At 33.4% G+C, this 18,665-nt stretch overlaps 1 protein-coding gene and 1 pseudogene across 1 annotated transcript; both read left to right on the forward strand.

Moving 5' to 3' along the window:
• The first annotated feature begins 482 nt into the window (after positions 1-482).
• On the forward strand, positions 483-5,780 carry LOC133190136 (uncharacterized; annotated as a pseudogene).
• A 1,370-nt stretch (positions 5,781-7,150) lies between these two features.
• Positions 7,151-17,643, forward strand: LOC133189863 (carcinoembryonic antigen-related cell adhesion molecule 8-like). The gene is made up of 6 exons (XM_061325257.1): positions 7,151-7,196; positions 8,216-8,605; positions 8,719-9,051; positions 9,634-9,799; positions 12,443-12,512; positions 17,587-17,643. The coding sequence occupies exons 1-6, from the start codon at positions 7,151-7,153 to the stop codon at positions 17,641-17,643; spliced, it is 1,062 nt and encodes a 353-aa protein (XP_061181241.1).
• The last annotated feature ends 1,022 nt before the right edge of the window (positions 17,644-18,665 follow it).

The raw sequence follows: 18,665 nt of genomic DNA on the forward strand, positions 1-18,665 counted from the left end.
CGTCATAAAGGGTCGACGCGCAATCAATGGATTAAACACGTGCCGTTGATTTTGAAAAATAAAACACTTCACACGTTAAAGATTATAATCAGGCAAAGATAAAATATAAATAAGTCACAAATGTAAATATAAGTAATAAGGTATCATTTTTTAAACATCTATCGGGATATAAATACGGGTTGGTACGAGATCAAATTTACCATAAAGCCCTTCGGGCTTTATGGAATTTGATCTCGTGACCAACCCGTATTTATATCCCGATAGATGTTTAAAAATGATACCCTATTTCTTAAATATTCCCGTGATGCGGGATTGTATAAACGATAAATGAATAGTTATGTAATAATAGGTTTGGAAAACAAAAGTGTGTTCCGTGAGGCGGATTTGTTGCTTGGGTGGTGCATAAAAAACTATGAATTATAAAGTTCAGACGGGAATTTGTAAAAGTTGTATTCATATTATTTCAGATACCACCCGCTGTTACGACGCTGAAAAGGAAATATTCTTTGAAGGGGAAGAGTATTCTCCCAGTGATAAAGAGAACGAGACTTAATGAGGTATCAAGTTCTGCGGCCAGGATGGCCACACAAATGAGATCAGAAGACCTGGACACCGAGGAACTAATTACACAGTTCCGTCAAGTCACGGGGGAGAGTGCCGCTGATTGTTTAGAGATGGCAGGAAAAGTGCTACACAAGAGGAATCTTGTCTGTATCCTACACCACGCAATCGTGTATGCTAATGAAGTGGGGCAACCAGGGCAGCCACTAAATGAGACGATGGTAGGCAATTTTCACACTAGGGGGTCGACTGTTGATAACTTATGTTGTATTATGGGTAATTTGCATTCCGGAGAAATGAAGGTTACCCATTGGGTTTTATATTTCTGTTATTTTGGATATGATACGGGTTTTTGATATTATGTTAAAAGTCTTATTTCCGGTGATTATTTTTAGCAATTAGAAAGAGTTGAAAATGACGTAGTCCGAAATATCTGACGTTTTCCAGGCTTTTTCACGATTTTGATATTTTCCGTGCCAGGAACACGTCAGAACCGGCACCATTACGAAAACTGGAAATTTCGCTTTCTCCAACCGGAGTTGATTTTCGATACTTGCAAACCGAATTAAACTCACAATTTACCGAAAGCACAATGCTTCTAGTACTCACCAATATTGATGAAAAGAAAACATCACTCCACATTTCGATACAGGACTTGAAAGATCTTAAAATGCTCGAAACAAATTTCGACAGTCAGATGAAATGTTTTCATCGGATTGTATATTTTAAAAACGAACCATAAAAACGATGTTGTTGAGTACTAAAAGTATTGTACTATTGAGTTGTGAGTTTGACATTTAATTCGGTTCGCAAGTATCGAAAATCAACCCGAGAATGCCGCCTCCGGTTGGAGGCGGCGAATTCCTAGTTTTCGTAATGGCACCGGTTCTGACGTTTTCCTGGCCTGTAAAATATTAAAATCGTTAAAAAGCCAGGAAAACGTCAGATATTTTGGACTAAAAGTGACGGTGATATCCAGACGGTCTCTGCAGCAACTAATCAACAGGAGACTGAAAAGAAGACTAGTAAAGCAAAGACTCCAGCAGATAAGATTATTTCAAGAATTGCGGATCTGGAGTTAGCAAATGTAGCTAGAAAAACAACACGAAGAGTCAAGTGTTTTTGAAGGACTGTCTAGACAAGCCCTCAAGCATCAGGGATCTGTAAATTTAGCATCGCTAGTGTTGAATGTAGTTGGGGGGTCTTCAGATGTTGTCATTAAGGCTCTCAACAAATGTGTGAAAGAGAAAAAGGTAGAATCAAAGTTGAAAATATCAGAGGAAGCAGAAAATGAAAACACTCATCAGTCACCTTTGGCAAATGTTTACAATCAATATAGGTTGCCACAACAGTCCTACCAATATGTACCATACCAAAATTACTCGATGTTCAACAGTAGGCCTAGGGGTAGATTTAATCAGTGGAAACCTAGGGGAAATTATTATTTTTGCGATATGCCTGGTCATAGTATCAGAGAGTGTCAAAAAATGAAACTGGCAAAAGAACAGAGAAAATAATTTATTGTGTCAGGATATTATTCTCTTTTATGTTGGACAAGTCATTTCACCATGTATTCAGGGACACTGATTCCCTAGTGAAAAATTTCATGTGGGTCTTGGTGGAATGCTGTCCTTTCCCAAATCCTATTGGATGTTTATATGAAAATATATGAAGATCGTATGAAAATGTAGAATGTATTATTTTATAGTTCATATTCTTTTGTAGGCAATGCATGCACCTGACAATATGTGGAAACCTATTTGTTCCAGAATGGGAACTTGAATATAATTTTAATCCTGTGCATGCTGAGAATAGTAAGAGAAAACATCCAATATGGACAACTTTGGGAGGGGACAACATTCCATCACATGTTGACCCATGCATTTTTAATGAAGATAGTGCAGGAAAAACTATTCATGATTTATATTTAAGAAATCCAGATTTGTTCATTGCTGTAGAACTACTTAATCAATTCTGTCACTGGGAAAAAATTTTGTTTGAAAATGACACATCTAGTCTCGTTAAAAAGTGGATAAATGATGGTGTTGATGTAACAAACTTTTTTTTACACATTCTAAAAGTAACTTTGGGGGTTGTAATTACAACTTTTTGTTTCGTCCTCAAAGATTTTTTTTCCAAAATGCACCAGTTTATAAACAGTTTAAAGAATTTATTTGCTCAGAATTGTATGAAAGAATAGTAAATGGATCCTTGTCAGTAGTTGGTTAAATTGGAGAATGTGAGCTTCCACATATTATTATACCATTAACTGTAGAACCAATAAAACCAAGACACTGTCATGATGATCGGTATATTAATCTTTGGACAAAAGACATGCCTTTTTAGTTGGAAAATTTAAAACGTACCCAGGATGGTTGAAAAGGATATAAAATGATATCCTTTGATGAAAAATCAGGATATGATCATGTTAACTTATGTTAAAATTCTAGGAAATATTTTGGAATACAGTTTGGAGGTTGGGTTCTTACATACGACACATTACCATTTGGTTGGAAAGCATCTCCATACATTTATCAAACCATAGGTATGCAAGTAACAAATAATCTATGAGGTAAAAATATTTATAACATACAGTACATAGATGATAGACAAGCAATTGAATCTGCAAAGGTTAAGATAACAGAAGTTGCATATGTTTTACTTGAATTACTGACAAAGTTAGGATATACTCTCTCCTGGAAGAAAATTCAATTTGTACCATCTCAGGTGGTTAGATATTTGGGTTATTTTATTGATTCTTCTAAGATGACATTTTCCTTACCAGATGAGAAAAAGATGTCATTTTCAAAATTAAGAGAATCTATATTGTTATCAAGATGTGTTGATATTAGGACTTTACAAAGGTTTGCTGGAAAGTGTATTTCATTTTGCTTAGTTGTTCTAGCTGCTAAACTGTATTATAGAGACGTTAATAGAGCGATTTCTTATGACAAGAAGAATTCTCAAATGATTAAAATTGAAAATTCTCTGAAACATAGTTAGAACACTGGAGGTTTATAGACACTTGGGGGGTTGTCTGACTTGGAGATTAGAAACTCATAAACAAATAATTTTGGCGATTGATTCATCAGGGTTTAAATATGGTGGAAAAATTTTGTCTGGTGAACTTGAAGGTTTGATTTTAAGTGATTTTTGGTGTAATGATGACAGTAGACCGATTCATCTGAAGGAAGCTGAAGCAGTGTATAATGTATTATATAGTTGCAAAGATAATATTAAGAATTCAAGGGTAGATGTATTGTGTGATAATATGGCTGTTATCAAAACATGGACAAATCAAGGAGGAAAAGATAAACAGCTCACTGACATTATGAAGCAGTTATTTCAATTTGTTTATGAATATAACATTTCACTAAATTTACAGTATGTTCAATCAAAACTGAATGTGGCAGATGAACCTTCCAGGTCAATTTCTTTGTCAGATTGCATGTTGAGTGAGACATATTGGGCTTATGTTGAGCAATTGTTTGGCCCACATACTGTAGATCTCATGAGTTTAGATTCTAATTGTATGAAAGATAGATATGGCAATATACTGAGACATTTTACACCATACCCAACACTTTTATCTGATGGTGTGAATGTTTTTGTTCAAAAGGTGAATGAAGAAAAAAATCTATATGTTTTTCCTCCTTTTCAAATGATATTTCCATTGTTGTCATTGCTTAAAGAACAAAATGTATAACATTGTACAATGGTTTTACCAATTTTTCAAGAAAAAACCAGTCTGGTGGCCTTTTTTAGCTGCACACTGTGTTTCACAAACAGTATTAGGAAGAAAGGGTGATGTAAGAGCACTGAAGTTACCAACATCTAAAGGTTTTATAAATGATGTGAAGGGATTGAAAAATGATTTGGGTGTCTTTAGATTACAGTTCAGATAAGGTGATATGTAGTTTTTAGTACAGAATATGTATTTTCATTTTTGTTGTTTTGTGGGATTGTTCATTTTTGTAAACAGTTTTTATTTTTCATTTTTATGTATTTTTCAGAGTTCTCATATGGAATTGGAAGACATTGATGAAAGAATACAATATTTGGATAACATTAAGAATTCAACTGCTTGTCTAAAAAAGAGGAAAAAATGTTAAGATGATGTTAGAACAATTTCTTCGGAAAATTCCCGACTCACCCACCTTCTTGTCAGTTACACCATATGACATTAAAAGATTTTAGTGTGGAAGGATAGATTTGGACAAACAACAGTTCATTCATATAAATGTAAACAATTAGGAACATTTGGGGATAGTAATTGTAAGTGTCCTAAACGGTTAGCAGCAGCATCAGTCAGAAATATTATCCAACACCTTGTAAATATATTAGAATTAGAGGGTAGAGGAAGAACTTATGATGAATATTGTGGGGTTGGGAACCCAGTTGCATCTGTTCAAATTAAGGCTTATTTAAGATGTGTTCAAGAAGAGCAAGCAAAAGCACATATTCTCCCAAAGCAGGCAAAACCATTCTTTTTAACAAAACTTGAAACAATTTCAAAGTATATCAGTAGAGAATTGGGGAGGTCTGATTTAAAATTGAAGGAAAGGTTTGTTTTCACAAGAGATCAAGCGCTATTTAAATTACAGTTTTTTGCTGGTGACAGGGCTAGTGATATAGCGATTACTTTGTTGCAAGAAGTGAAATATTTAAGAAAAAAGATGGGTTTTCATTGAATCATACATTTGGGAAAACTCTTAGGGGTAATGGAAAGACAAATACATTTATATTAAAACGCTGCCCAAATGAAAATATTTATCCAGTTAGAGGCTTGGAAATATATTTTGAAGAAGCAAAAAGAATTGGGGATAGATATGTCTTCAGGATATCTTTTTAGAATGGTGACCGAGTCAGGAAGGATTATTAATGATCCAATGTCTTACCCCTCTATATACGAACGACTGAAAGGTTATTTGATTACTCTAGGGATCTATGAGGGTGAGACAGCACTTAGCTTAAGAGCAGGATGTGCTGTGCATATGTGTTTTTCCAATGCTGCACATAATGTCCATGATCTTATGAACCATGTTGGATGGGATACAGAAAGCTATGCAAAATATTACAGTAGATATGAAACTTTGTTAGATGCATCACATACTGCTACTAGGTTAGCCCAGTCTAGTGAGCGAGGAAAAGAAATCGAAAACATGTTTAAAGAAAATGCAAATATTGATGAATTGCCATCTATTGGTGATCTTTAGCGCATTTTTGTGTTTGTGTAGTTTTTGTAAAGTGTGAGGTTACATATCGTTAACAAAATTAAAATTTTGAATAAAAAAGAAATTCAATCAAAATGTTTCTTTTTTCCGTTTTTGATCTCACATGTATTTCATACATGTGTTGAGTATTGGGAAGAGTTTAATACAAGACGTGTAAGGAAAAAGATTCAGAAGTAACGTCTAATGTGTAAAATGGAACATGATTATTCAATTACTAACTTATACCCAGTTCTTATTCAAGTGATTACAGAATATTTGAGATAGATTCAGTGAGGATGTGGAATTGTCCATGCGGGAAAAGATAAGTAAACGATGGAACGAAACAAACATATATCTCGAACACAGATTTAAACCTAGTTCAAAAGGTTCAAGGATGGATTGACTGGTTATTCGATGGAAGAAGCGTTTGATAGACCATCAAACTGAAAAGTCAGAAGCTGGACGTCATATTTGGCGACGGCCGTTTGACTAAGCGAGCAGTTAGGTAAACTTATGACCTTGGTTGGGAAATTGTTAAAGTTTCTTAAAAGAATTAATTCAGCGGTCTTTTGGAAAAGCTAATTAATATCTGAGATGGATAACTTGGTTACTAAAAGATAATTAAATACAGTGTCGAATTTATGCTTCAAACGAATTTTATCACACGCAAGATTCCATAATAAATTCACAAACACCACGAATTACGTTTTGACGTCGTCAGTTTTGCGCCGACAGCTATTTTGTAAGATTCGTTTCCCTAAAAAGAAAATGTTATTTACAGAGATATTTTATTGAAATTTTTATGCATTATTCAAAAAATGTTGATTATGGTATGCCAATTTTTAACTTTATAGCATAAGTGAAACAAAAGATATTGAAAATGTTCGCGTTTATCTGGGACAACCCTCGTATTTTTTTCCCCTTTTCATTTTTCTATTTGACAAATAGCTATCAACGACAAAAAGCATTTATTGGAGAGCAAAAACAACAAATCCATAGTTTTAAAAAAATATTGAAAATACATATGTAAGACTTAAAGATCATCTATATCAAAAAATCTTTCGCGCCAACCCTCCCACGAAACTTTAAAATAATAAAATTATCATATTATAATAATATTTATCACATTTTCAAAAGGGAAATACTGTGATTTTATTATTGGAAAAAGTGATATTCTTTCACAGTGTGAAAGGATATCAAAATGATATTCTGTCACAGTGTGAAAGGATATCAAAGTAAGTAAAAATTATTTCTGGTCTGTCATAGGATAGAGATAGTAACTAAACCATCTTGATAGAAACTAAAACTGTAAATTTCCTCCCAAATATATTGCTAAAATCCATGTCACAATTTTTCAATCTCACAATTGCTAAGCTATGACATCTCAACCGCTCAACTTGAAGTCACAGCCTATAACAGTGTGTTAGAAAAGAAAGAGGCAAAGAGAAATCAAAGAAAATGTAATAAACAGAAACTTCAATGTTTTGTAGTTGGATATGGATTTTATTTCACTCGTAAGACAGGCTTTTTTATATTTTCATTCGTGCTTCGCAGTCGTGAAAATATCAAAAAATCCTGTCCCACTCGTGAAATAAATTCCATATCCAAGAACAAAACATTGAATATTCTATATATATATATATATATATATATATATATATATATATATATATATATATATATATATATATATATATATATATATATATATATATAATAAAGTTACAGTCCTAACATTAAGAATACTATGTACTACGGAACTTTTATTTTCATGTATGAATTTAATCAATCCAGCGCTTGGATCTATTTGAAATAAATCTTCTGGGTCATTTCTACAACAACATATAGTTGTATATAATAATCAGAAAAGTCATTATAATTTGATATTTTCGATGTCCAACTATAAACAGTTTATTGCTTTCTGTACAAGACATATAATAAGCTTCTACAAATGTAAGAAAGTGAAATCCGTGGATCTTATAATATCAACATACTTTTTAAAACACTTACAAAATTGCAATCGAAAGCTTTCTCGTTATTTGGCTTATGATAATTTGAAAAACTACCTTTCCGAAAAAGGCATATGCTGGACCTATTGAGATGTTACCGTTGGTAATGTAGATCTTCTTTTTCAGACTACTACAAGTAAAATTAAGAATTTGGTGAATGAAGAACCTTTCGAATTTCTAACTTTGAAAAAAATTAATGAAAATTATTTATTCGTTTGTCCATGCCTTAAAATTATGATTCTCTATTTCTGAAAGCACCTGTTCACTGAATGCATAAATTAACTTGTTTAAAAAGTAACCATTCTCCAAAAGGTGTATGCACGGCTTTTTCACAATATTTGAAAAAAATGTGGACCTATGTTTGTGCATTTTAAATAATTACATTCAAATATAATTCACACTTTTGAGAAACACAACCTTTTTTTACACCAGGTGTTACCTTACTTACCATATCGACTTCACCTGACATTAAGGCAAAATTTCAAAGTGACACAAGTCTGGTCCTAAGCTGTAATTATTCAAAGGAACCTGGAGAAGCAATTTCAGATAGGGAAATTAAATGGCAAAAGAAAATAGGAAATAATTTCGTGGATCTAGCGGTTTTTTCCCCTCCTGGCGGAAAAGAACCATTTATTCCTCTGAACAGGACTTCAGCCCTTGCAAATAGAACGAAACTTATCGCACCAAATGTATCCTCCAGTGCTACAATGATAATAAAAGAAGTTGTCTGCAGTGATGAGGGATTGTACCAATGCTGGATAGAGTACTTTGTTAATTACGAAGAGAAACAGATGAAAAGCGTAACTTCGGTTACTTTTGAAGGTAATTTCAAGACAACTTGATAAATAAATTATATATCGAATACACTCTAAAATGTCCGTATGTTCAACATAATACTAATAAAAAAGATCTATTTTTTTTTCTTATTGAAACAGCTGAAGCAAAGAAACCAACACATTTTGTCTTTAATGGACAGAATCAATTAGAGGAGAATCAATCAATACAATTAAATTGTGCTGCTGATGTTGGAAATCCAACAGGAAGCATTAAAATTTGGAAAATTCCTGAGAAAACAAATATTCCAGAAATCGTGTATACCTCAAACTTTACAAACAATAAGACAAAGAAATGCACTACTTTTCTTGACGTAAGCATAGAATACAAAGTTTCACGAAATGACAATGGTTCAAAATTCCTTTGTTCATCACAAAATAATCTTACACAGGATCCAGGGCCAAAGAGATACTTGCAGAAAATATCGGTGCTTTGTAAGTTTATCACCATTGATCGAAATAACTCTTTCTCTAGATATGAACGAAAAACAAAGCATCCTCTTGGGCCTTTCCAGCAAGCTCGGAAAAACACCTCGGATGTAATTACATCACCGGATGTTAAAAAATCATACAAAATGGAGTCGCTTCCTATTTATTAAAGTATTGGATAGGCGCAGTTGAAAGTCCCTTTCTGTAGTATATTTCAGGTAATATATTTACATTCAATGAAGTTAAGCTCCATTCTTTATAGATAATAGGTCTCTCTAAATTTATCTCAAGGCTTATGAGAAGGGAAATTAGACGCCGCGTAACACATTCGAGGTTGTTTCTGCTTGTTGGAAAGACCTGAGAAGTTGCCATTGGAACGAAGGATTGTTCATTTGATATAGATGTTTTTAAAGTTTTGTTTTTTAAAAGACTTTTTTTTAATTTCATGTTTATTTAAAATACTATTTTAAAATCCTCTCTTCTAACTTCAACATGCATGGAACTGTAACAGAATTCTATTAATAAGTATTGTAAAACTAGACAAAGTAGTTCTTTGTGTTTTTACAATGAAGCTTCCTTTTTTTACAGATGGACCGGGGACACCAATAATTAAACGTTCACCATTCGAAACAATATACTATGCTGGTGATGATCTAAAATTGGAATGTTTTTCTGACAGTAATCCGCCCCCGCTATATAACTGGGCTTTTCAATCTACCAACAATAGTGAAGAAATATACTTCATAAGTAACAGGTCTTCAGTGATGCTGAACAACCTTCAGACCAACAGTTCTGGAAAATATCTTTGCTCTGCTTTCAATACGTTTAATGGGAAGACTCTGAATATTACATCTGTGGTATTTATATCTGTCAGAAATCAGGCCATACAAAGTAAGTTACGCCTACACCTAGTGCGTTTTTGAGAAAAATACAACTCTAATAATATGAAATAAGGATTATCAAAGCCACTGAAATAACTCTAATAAACCAATTTTACGGATATCATTGTCTACAGGGAAAAGTATCTTAGGAAGATATCCATGGCTGTCATGCCTTTTATTTTTACTATAGACACAATTAATAATTTTATTCAATTTCTATGATTTTTTTTTATTTTAAACAAAATGAGTGAGTTACTTTTTAGGTAAAAGTTACAGCTAATTTAAAAAAAAATATCTCAGTATATCAAAAAATAAATTGATAATATTTTTAAAATACATGTATCTCAATTACGTGATATATCGTATATCAAGAATGATGCCATATGGCATTTTCGAGGAAATATCGATCAGAGTAAACATGGTAAAGACGGGATCGCCACAACCCCTGACATTATAACAGAAGAAGAAATCCTGAACAACTACGTAAGTTTGGAGTGTAATTGAAACATTTCGCCTCAATTGCTGCAAATACTGAAACAATTATTTTTTCAGGGAAAACCTATCTTTGTGCATAACTTTTGGTGAAGATAGACCTTTTTGCAAGTATGTCATTGGTCACATTGTGGCGCTAGATGTTTTCCCTGAGTGATTCTAGAGACGATGATGACACTGTAAAAAGTTAACGAAGCCGACAACTACGACGCAAACAATTACTGCAACAGCGACGACAGACGACGAACGAATTTTGATCAGAACAGCTCACTTGAGCCTTCTGTTCAGGTGAGCTAAAAGGATATTTATGTAGCAATATACCATCATCACCTTCATATGGAGATTATGCCTCCCAGTGGATTCGACACGCAAGAATATGCTCTACGTAAGAACAATTTCTAAAACGAGACAAGCTATTGACAAACAAGTTGATGAAACAAGGATATCAACAGTCTCGTTTGAAGTTAATATTTCGCAAGTTCTATGGTCGATACAATGGCCTTGTCAGCAAATACAATATATCATTATTGGTGTTTTTCATACTAATTGTTAGGCCATTATTTACACCCTGAATTGTCAACGGATTTATTCCGTTTGCCCGATCATGACAAGGAACACACGGCGGGTGTGACCGGTCGACAGGGGATGCTTATTGCTCCAAGGCACCTGATCCCACCTCTGATGCTCCTAAAGGTCCGAGTTTTCGCTGCTCCCGATTTGTATTGTTTCAATAGACTTTTGAGATTGATTACTATTTATTATCTGAATATTTCATTACAGATGTTCTGTGTATCTTTATTCAATTTATATAGTTTTTATATTTTAGACAAAATAAGTTTTCAAAAGATAAAGTTGCTTTTTCACATAAAAGTTACTGCAAAGTTTTAAGTAAATATCTCATTATATAAAAAAAATTGGAAATATTTCTAAATACATGTATCACAATTACACGATACGTAGTATATCATACATCAAGAATAATGTCATATGGCATCTTCGAGGAAATATTGATCAGAGTAAACATGACAAAGACAGGAAAATCAGTTGTAAAGAAAGAAATCCGGACCATAATCCGAATTGGACCGATGCTCAGAGAAAAAGCAAGGAAAAGTTCTGAATGCACAGACTGAAATCATTCCGCCCTAATGGTATCAACAAACTAAATGACTTCACTAGGATGAACGTGAACTAGACCCAATTCCTGATTATTACAAACAAGTTTATTCTCTCTATATAGCGTTAACTTTACCGTTAATTCGCATTATCAATTCTGGAACAACCCACGCACAAATTTTTTTGGCTTACATTTTTGTCTCTTATTACTTTTATCTGATAAACAGTCCTAAAACATTTCCAAATGACATATAATATATCTAAATTATCTTTCTTTGGTTCTTTTTTATCATGTATACTTACGCTATTTTGAGAGAATAAGACAGTGTACGATTTACTGCTTGGCCGTAATTAATTGGCGATAATTAATTCGTTCAATTATGTAAATCGCACTTCACCAGAGTACACCCGAGAGACTGGACGTATTTTCATAGCGATCCGGATTTCTTTCTTTACAACTGATTATAAACTTTAAATTAAACATGTTACATTGTAAATAAATAGTGTTTGGTAGTTTAGTAGTAGTGCTAGCCGTTTTTGTTTTTCCATTTCCTTTGTTTTTATGACTTCTTAACTTTTTTCTTTGTCCTGAGGAAGGGACAGGGCGTCCCGAAAATTTGACAATTTCTATTGTTCGTTTTTGGTCATTTTTAGTGCGATATATATATATATATATATATATATATATATATATATATATATATATATATATATATATATATATATATATATATATATATATATATATATATATAGTAAATGTACCTGTATTTTGCGATGGTCCTTAAATAAAAATAACCAAACGGTAGATTTTCACTAAACTTCGCATTTAAACTGAAGTCAATGTAAGGTACATATGGTATAAAATTAAAGAGTTTCTCTGTAGTAGTTTTCACACAATAAAACCCCAGTCGGCTAACTTCATCACCAAATGTAAATCTCAATAAAAGTGTACATAAACATCCTATAAAATTAACCAATGTCTTATTTTTTTTTAAAAGATCTAATATGTAAATATTACTTTTTTATTGGAATTATTAAAAAATGTTGTCTGCAGTGTGTACCAATGTTGGATAGAGTATTTTGTCGACAATGTAGATCTATATAAGGAATGCTTTATTTCAGTTACTTATGAGGGTAATTTTTTAAATAATATAAACACATTTCCTTTGTATTTAGATAGACATAAAACAAATTGATTTGATAACATGAAATAAATTTGTGGAATTATAACACGAGAAATATATCTCCAACTTATAAGCAACATATCTTAAGTGTACGTATAGAGTAAGACAAATGTTTTAAAAATTACCAAGAAGAGAGATGTGCCTCAAATTTACTCAAAACGAGTGAAATCATTTATAAAAAAAAATCGCAAATATTGACAGATTTATGAAACGTTTTTGTTTCAATTGGCTTTGCATGTAATTGCCATTCTAAATGTCTTAGTAATTCTAACAATGAAAGAGACTGTAACCAACTCAACCTCATATTTCAAAGTCAAATGCTTTTCAAAGATATTGAACATTTATCTTTTAAAGATAAGCTGGAATCTTAAGACATGCATTTAAAAAAAAATTGAAGCGGATCAAGAATTTCTGCATAATGGGCTGAGAGTAGGGTCAAAGCTTAAAAATCAAAAAGAAAAAAGTTTAAAACATCGCCTAAAGATAAGCTGGAATCTTAAGACATGCATTTAAAAAAAAATTGAAGCGGATCAAGAATTTCTGCATAATGGGCTGAGAGTAGGGTCAAAGCTTAAAAATCAAAAAGAAAAAAGTTTAAAACATCGCCTGTGTTTATGAGTATGAGTTTTATTTGGTTCAAGGCACATGAATCTAATTCTTTACATAAATTACAGATATAACTAGGTAATTTAAAAATGGGACAAACAGGGAGCGGGATGTCCTTTTTTTATTCCTTCACTATATTTTACATACATTTAGAACATACAAGTATGTTCATTGTACGTGAAAACTTTTCGATTTGTAAATGTGCTTTACAGCATAAGCAAGTATGTGTTATCTGTTGCCATTTTGCAATTTTGTAGGCATTTATTAAGAGATATCCATTTTTATTGAAACAGTTGAAGCAACGAAACCGGTATATTTTATTATAAAAGAAGACAATGAACTTGAGGATAGTCAATCAATACACTTAATTTATGATGCTGATGCTAGAAATCCATCGGGAAACATTAAAATTAGGAAAGGTCCTGAGGCAGTAAATATTCCAGAAGTCGTGTATACATCAAATTTCACAAAAAAACAAGATAGAGGACTGTACCACTTTTCTAAATGTAAGCATATAATTAAAAGTTTCCTGATATGACGATGGTTCTGAATACAGGAAGCCCCAATCTTTCAAATGGCGACAGAACTTTTTTTCCTTTATGAATTCTGTCGAAGATAATGCCAAACGTTGTGCTAAATATGAAAAGGAAAGTCTGAACACTTTGTCAGAATGGATTAAGTGTTTTAGAAATATATTAAAGATTCGTATTGGAAAATTAAAAGGCAAAATGCGAACCATCTACCCTTCCGTTTTTACTAAACCGGAAGTGATGAAATAGTAAGAGGGACTATACGAAAAATATGTTATGGTTCCAGCAGACATGGCTGGTAACAATATCGTCTTTGTTTGTAAGGCTCATTATTATAATTGTATTTTTGGAAGAACTTGATTTTAATTTTACGTCTGGAAATCCTACATATACTCATAGCTCACTTTCCAAATAAGAAATTCTTCAAAGTCATATTTCGGTGTTTAATACTTTTATTATACCAGTCAGCCAAGGTAAGTTCGATCTACCTTACGTGTACTGGATTCCTAAGCATCATAAAAATCTTTACAAACAAGGACACATTGCTGGGTCCAGCAAATGCTCTACCAAGCCCTTATCTTATCCCCTTACAAAATATTAAGTTCTTAAAGGAGAAACGTACTGTGCTACAGCTTATTGTAGAAGTGGTGTAAATCAGATGTAGATCCTCAAAAAGTCGAAAAAAAAAACTTATAGAGACTTATCTAAACTTTAAAATCACAAAATTTTTCAAAAGTCTATAACATCAAAACTTACGACTTTTCTACACTTTATACAACAATTCCTCACGACAAATTAAAATGTAGCCTTTTTGTTATCATAGACAACTGCTTTTTAAATAAAATCGGAACTCGAACATTTTCACATCTTGTGATTGGTCATCAGCACTCTGATTGTACACACAAGTACTCTGAAGCTGATATTAAAAGGATGTTGGAGTTGCTCGAGCTCATTGATTGATTGATTGTTGTTTTACCTTCCGTTCGAGAATTTTTCACTCATATAGAGACATCACCATATACCAGTGAAGAGCTTCAAATTTAGACTTTTACTCGGCAGTGAGGGTTCTTTATCGTGCCAACGCCTACCGGGGCCTCGATTTTTAAGGTCTCATCCGAAAGACCTGAAACTTTTACTTCAAAGTGCCGAGCGCTTGGCGAAGGAAGAGTTACTACCTATATTTTTTATCGACTTAGGTCAATCGCGGCCGTGATTCGAACACACTACGTTCCGATCAGGGAGCGAGCACTCTACAGACTGAGTTACCGTGACGGTATGGAGTTCCTCATAGACAACACTTATGTAATCTTCGGAGACCAAATTTTCAAATTAAACTGTTAGAATTTCGATGGGCACTAATTGTGCTCCTTTTAGCTGACCTGTTTTTCTATTCCTATGAAGCAGAATTTATCCAAAAAAACTTCTACACGAGAAGAGGAAAACACTAGCTGTGGCCTTCATTCGGCATTCAGATTTATCGACGATGTTTTTTCAATTAACAATAGTTATTTTCATTCCTATGTCGACTCGATATATCCCATTGAACTTGAAATAAAAGACACCACAGAGTCTTCCACATCTGTTTCATATTTAGATATTTTTACTGAATCTAGACGATAAAGGCCAATTAACCACTAATTTGTATGACAAACGAGATGACTTTAGCTTTTCCATCGTCAACATTCCTTATTTACATGTATGTAGTACTATTTCACTATCACCTGCTTATGGTGATTATGTCTCCCAATTTATTCGCTACTCAAGAGCTTGCTCTGAGTACGATCAATTTTTAGAGAGAGGCAGACTACACACTGATAAGTTGACGTTACAGGGATTTCAACAGACTCGTTTGAAGTCAGCATTTCGTAAATTTTATGGCCGTTATAATGACCTCGTTGGCAAATACGAGGGCTTTTCGGAAATTGTTGAGACATTTACTTTTACTCCATAAAGGACAGAGCTGAATTCATGAAAATTCGTCAACATTTTATAAAGAACGAATACAACAAATGTGCAAAATTTCTAATTTATAGGATAATTAGACAAGTTTCGATGAAATTAATTATAAACATGCATAAGTCTATCGACCTGGAGCAGCATCGTTTGTTTGTTTGTGTGTTGTTTAACGTCCCTCTCGAGAATTTTTCACTCATATGGAGACACCACCACTTGCCGATGGAGAGCTACAAATTTTGACCTATACTCGGCACTCAGGGCCATTGAGAAGTGAGGGATCTTTTTCGTGTCTGCACCTACTGCGACACTTCGGTTTATACGGTCTCATCCGAAGGACCGGTCTCCACGTCCCGCAGTGGGATTCGAACCCGCGACGTAAGGATCAACTCCTTACTCCGCAACTCTAGAGCAGACGCTCTAACCACTGCGCCACGCGGGCGACCTGGAGCAAAAAGGCTACATTTTAACGTCACGTGCCGTGTGCTCCTTGTCATGATCGGGAAATAACGGAAAAATCCGTCGACAATTCAGGCCTAGCAATTGGTATGAAAAAAATCAGTCAGCATTTGACTTAATGATAGATTGTATTTGCTGACAAGGTCATTGTATCGACCATAGAACTTACGAAATGATGACTTTAAATGAGACTTGTCTATTAATAACTTACCTCGTTTTGGAAATTGTTCATATGTTTTTTTTTTCCTCACTGTTGTTTTAGCAGGTCGTTTAATCTGAAAAAGCGTTCTCCATAGCGCTACACAAAATTTTATGTATGCTCGATGCGTCGCCTTGAGGTCAGAATCCATTTTGTCGTTCGTTATTAGATTTCTATACCGTGTTTAAATTTATTTATGATCTCCGTATTTTTGATCAAAATTCTAACAAACTTGCACAAAATGAAGTCAAAATTATATTGCAAAAGTATATACATAAATTGAAATATTTTCGGTCTTACCATGGGTTCACCAGAAGTGTGAACGTTGGTATTACATATTTTCAAAATCTTATTTCGTGACTGCGCCAGGTGCCCCTACCATTGACACATTAATATATCATTGAAAAGAAGAAATAAAATATTTGTAAAATATTTTTGCTTTTATTAATTCTTAGTGTTTGTAAAACGTATATGCAAATTTTCAGCGAAAGACGTTCATTAAAAAGAGGAATATACACAATGTCTCAATAATTTCCGAACAGCCCTCGAATAACCTATCATTGTGTCGTATTTCGGCTCGTATTAGGGCTCACGGCGAGTGTGACCAGTCAACAGGGAATGTTTACTCCTCCTAGGTACCTGATCCCACCTCTGGAATTTCCAGGGGTCCATGTTTTATGCCCTCGTCACATATTTGTATTGTTTGTGGATTTTTTTTTTAGATCGATCACTGTTCGTTATCTTTAGTTTTTACATTCCAAGTACCTTTGTTCATCACAAAATAAACTTACACAGAAACCAGGACCAGAGATATATTCGCAAAGAATATCAGTGCTTTGTAAGTCTACCATAATTGAAGAACTCTTTTCCTACATAATAACGGAGAATATTGTTGTTCATTCAATGTATAATAAATTAATGTTTGTCTTTGCTACTAACTTTAAAAAATATATATAAAAAAAATTCTTTAATTTTACATTTTTTCGATTGTTATTTTAACACTCCTCATGTCTAAACAAAAATAATTCTGTTATCGCCATCCATTTATTAGATTGACAAGACCAGGCATATTAGTTTATGCTTCTTTTTCTTTTTTTAATTGTAACCTTATTTATTTTTAGATGGACCAGACACTCCAGTCATTGAACTGTCAATGTATAATGTTGGAGACGATCTAAAACTGGACTGTTTTTCTGCCAGTAATCCGCCCCAATATATCCCAGCATGGGTTTTTCATTCAGCAAACTATTATGAAGACGTACAAAGAATATTCTTCACCAGTAATGGGTCCTTAATGAACTTGAGCAACCTTCAGACCAACAGTTCTAGAAAATATAGGTTGCTTTGCAGTCAACAGGATCAATGGGAAGTTTCTAAATGTTACATCTGTTATATCTATATCTGTCAAAAATCCGGCCATACAACATAAGTAAGGGCTACCAAAAATGCATTTTTGAGAGAAATACACTTTCAATTATTCCTTTAAGGATTATCAAAGTCACTGAAATAACCCTGATCACCCATTTTACGGATATATTGTCTACGGAGAAGAAGTACCCTAAGACGATGTGCATTGCTGCCAGGTCTTTTATTTTCACCATCGACACAACTGTTCTCTGTAGTTTTCTTTCATTTATATGATTTTTTATTTTCAACAAAATGAGTTGTCAAAAGACAAGGTTACTTTTTGGTAAAAATTACCGCGAAGTCTAAAAAAACCTCATTATATCAAAGAAAACTTGAGAATATTTCTAAATGCGTGTATCACAATTACATGATATATCATACATCAAGAATAATGCCATATGGCATCTTCGAGGAAATATCGATCAGAGTAAACATGATCAAAACGGGAACATCAAAACCCCTGACAAAGACGGGAAAATCAAAACTCCTGGCATTATTACAGAAGAAGCAATCCAGAAGAACTACGTGTTTTGAATGTAATTCAAAACATACAGTTTTAAGTACAATACTGAAACTCAAATACTGAAAACACGTTTTTCTTTCAGAGAAAACCTATATTTATGCATAACTGTTAGTGAAGATGGAGCTTTTTGTAAGCAAGTCATTGGTCACTCATGTTGAAAAACGCCACAAGATGCTTTTCCTTACTGATTCTGGAGACGAAAATGAAATTACAAAAAGTTAACGACGACAACGACGAAAGACAACGGATAAAATTTTTATCAGAAAATCT

Source organism: Saccostrea echinata, unplaced genomic scaffold (assembly GCF_033153115.1).
Source record: "Saccostrea echinata isolate AGI-Se365-2 ecotype Australia unplaced genomic scaffold, CSIRO_AGI_Sech_v1 ptg000020l, whole genome shotgun sequence".
Classification (NCBI taxonomy): Eukaryota; Metazoa; Mollusca; class Bivalvia; order Ostreida; family Ostreidae; genus Saccostrea; species Saccostrea echinata.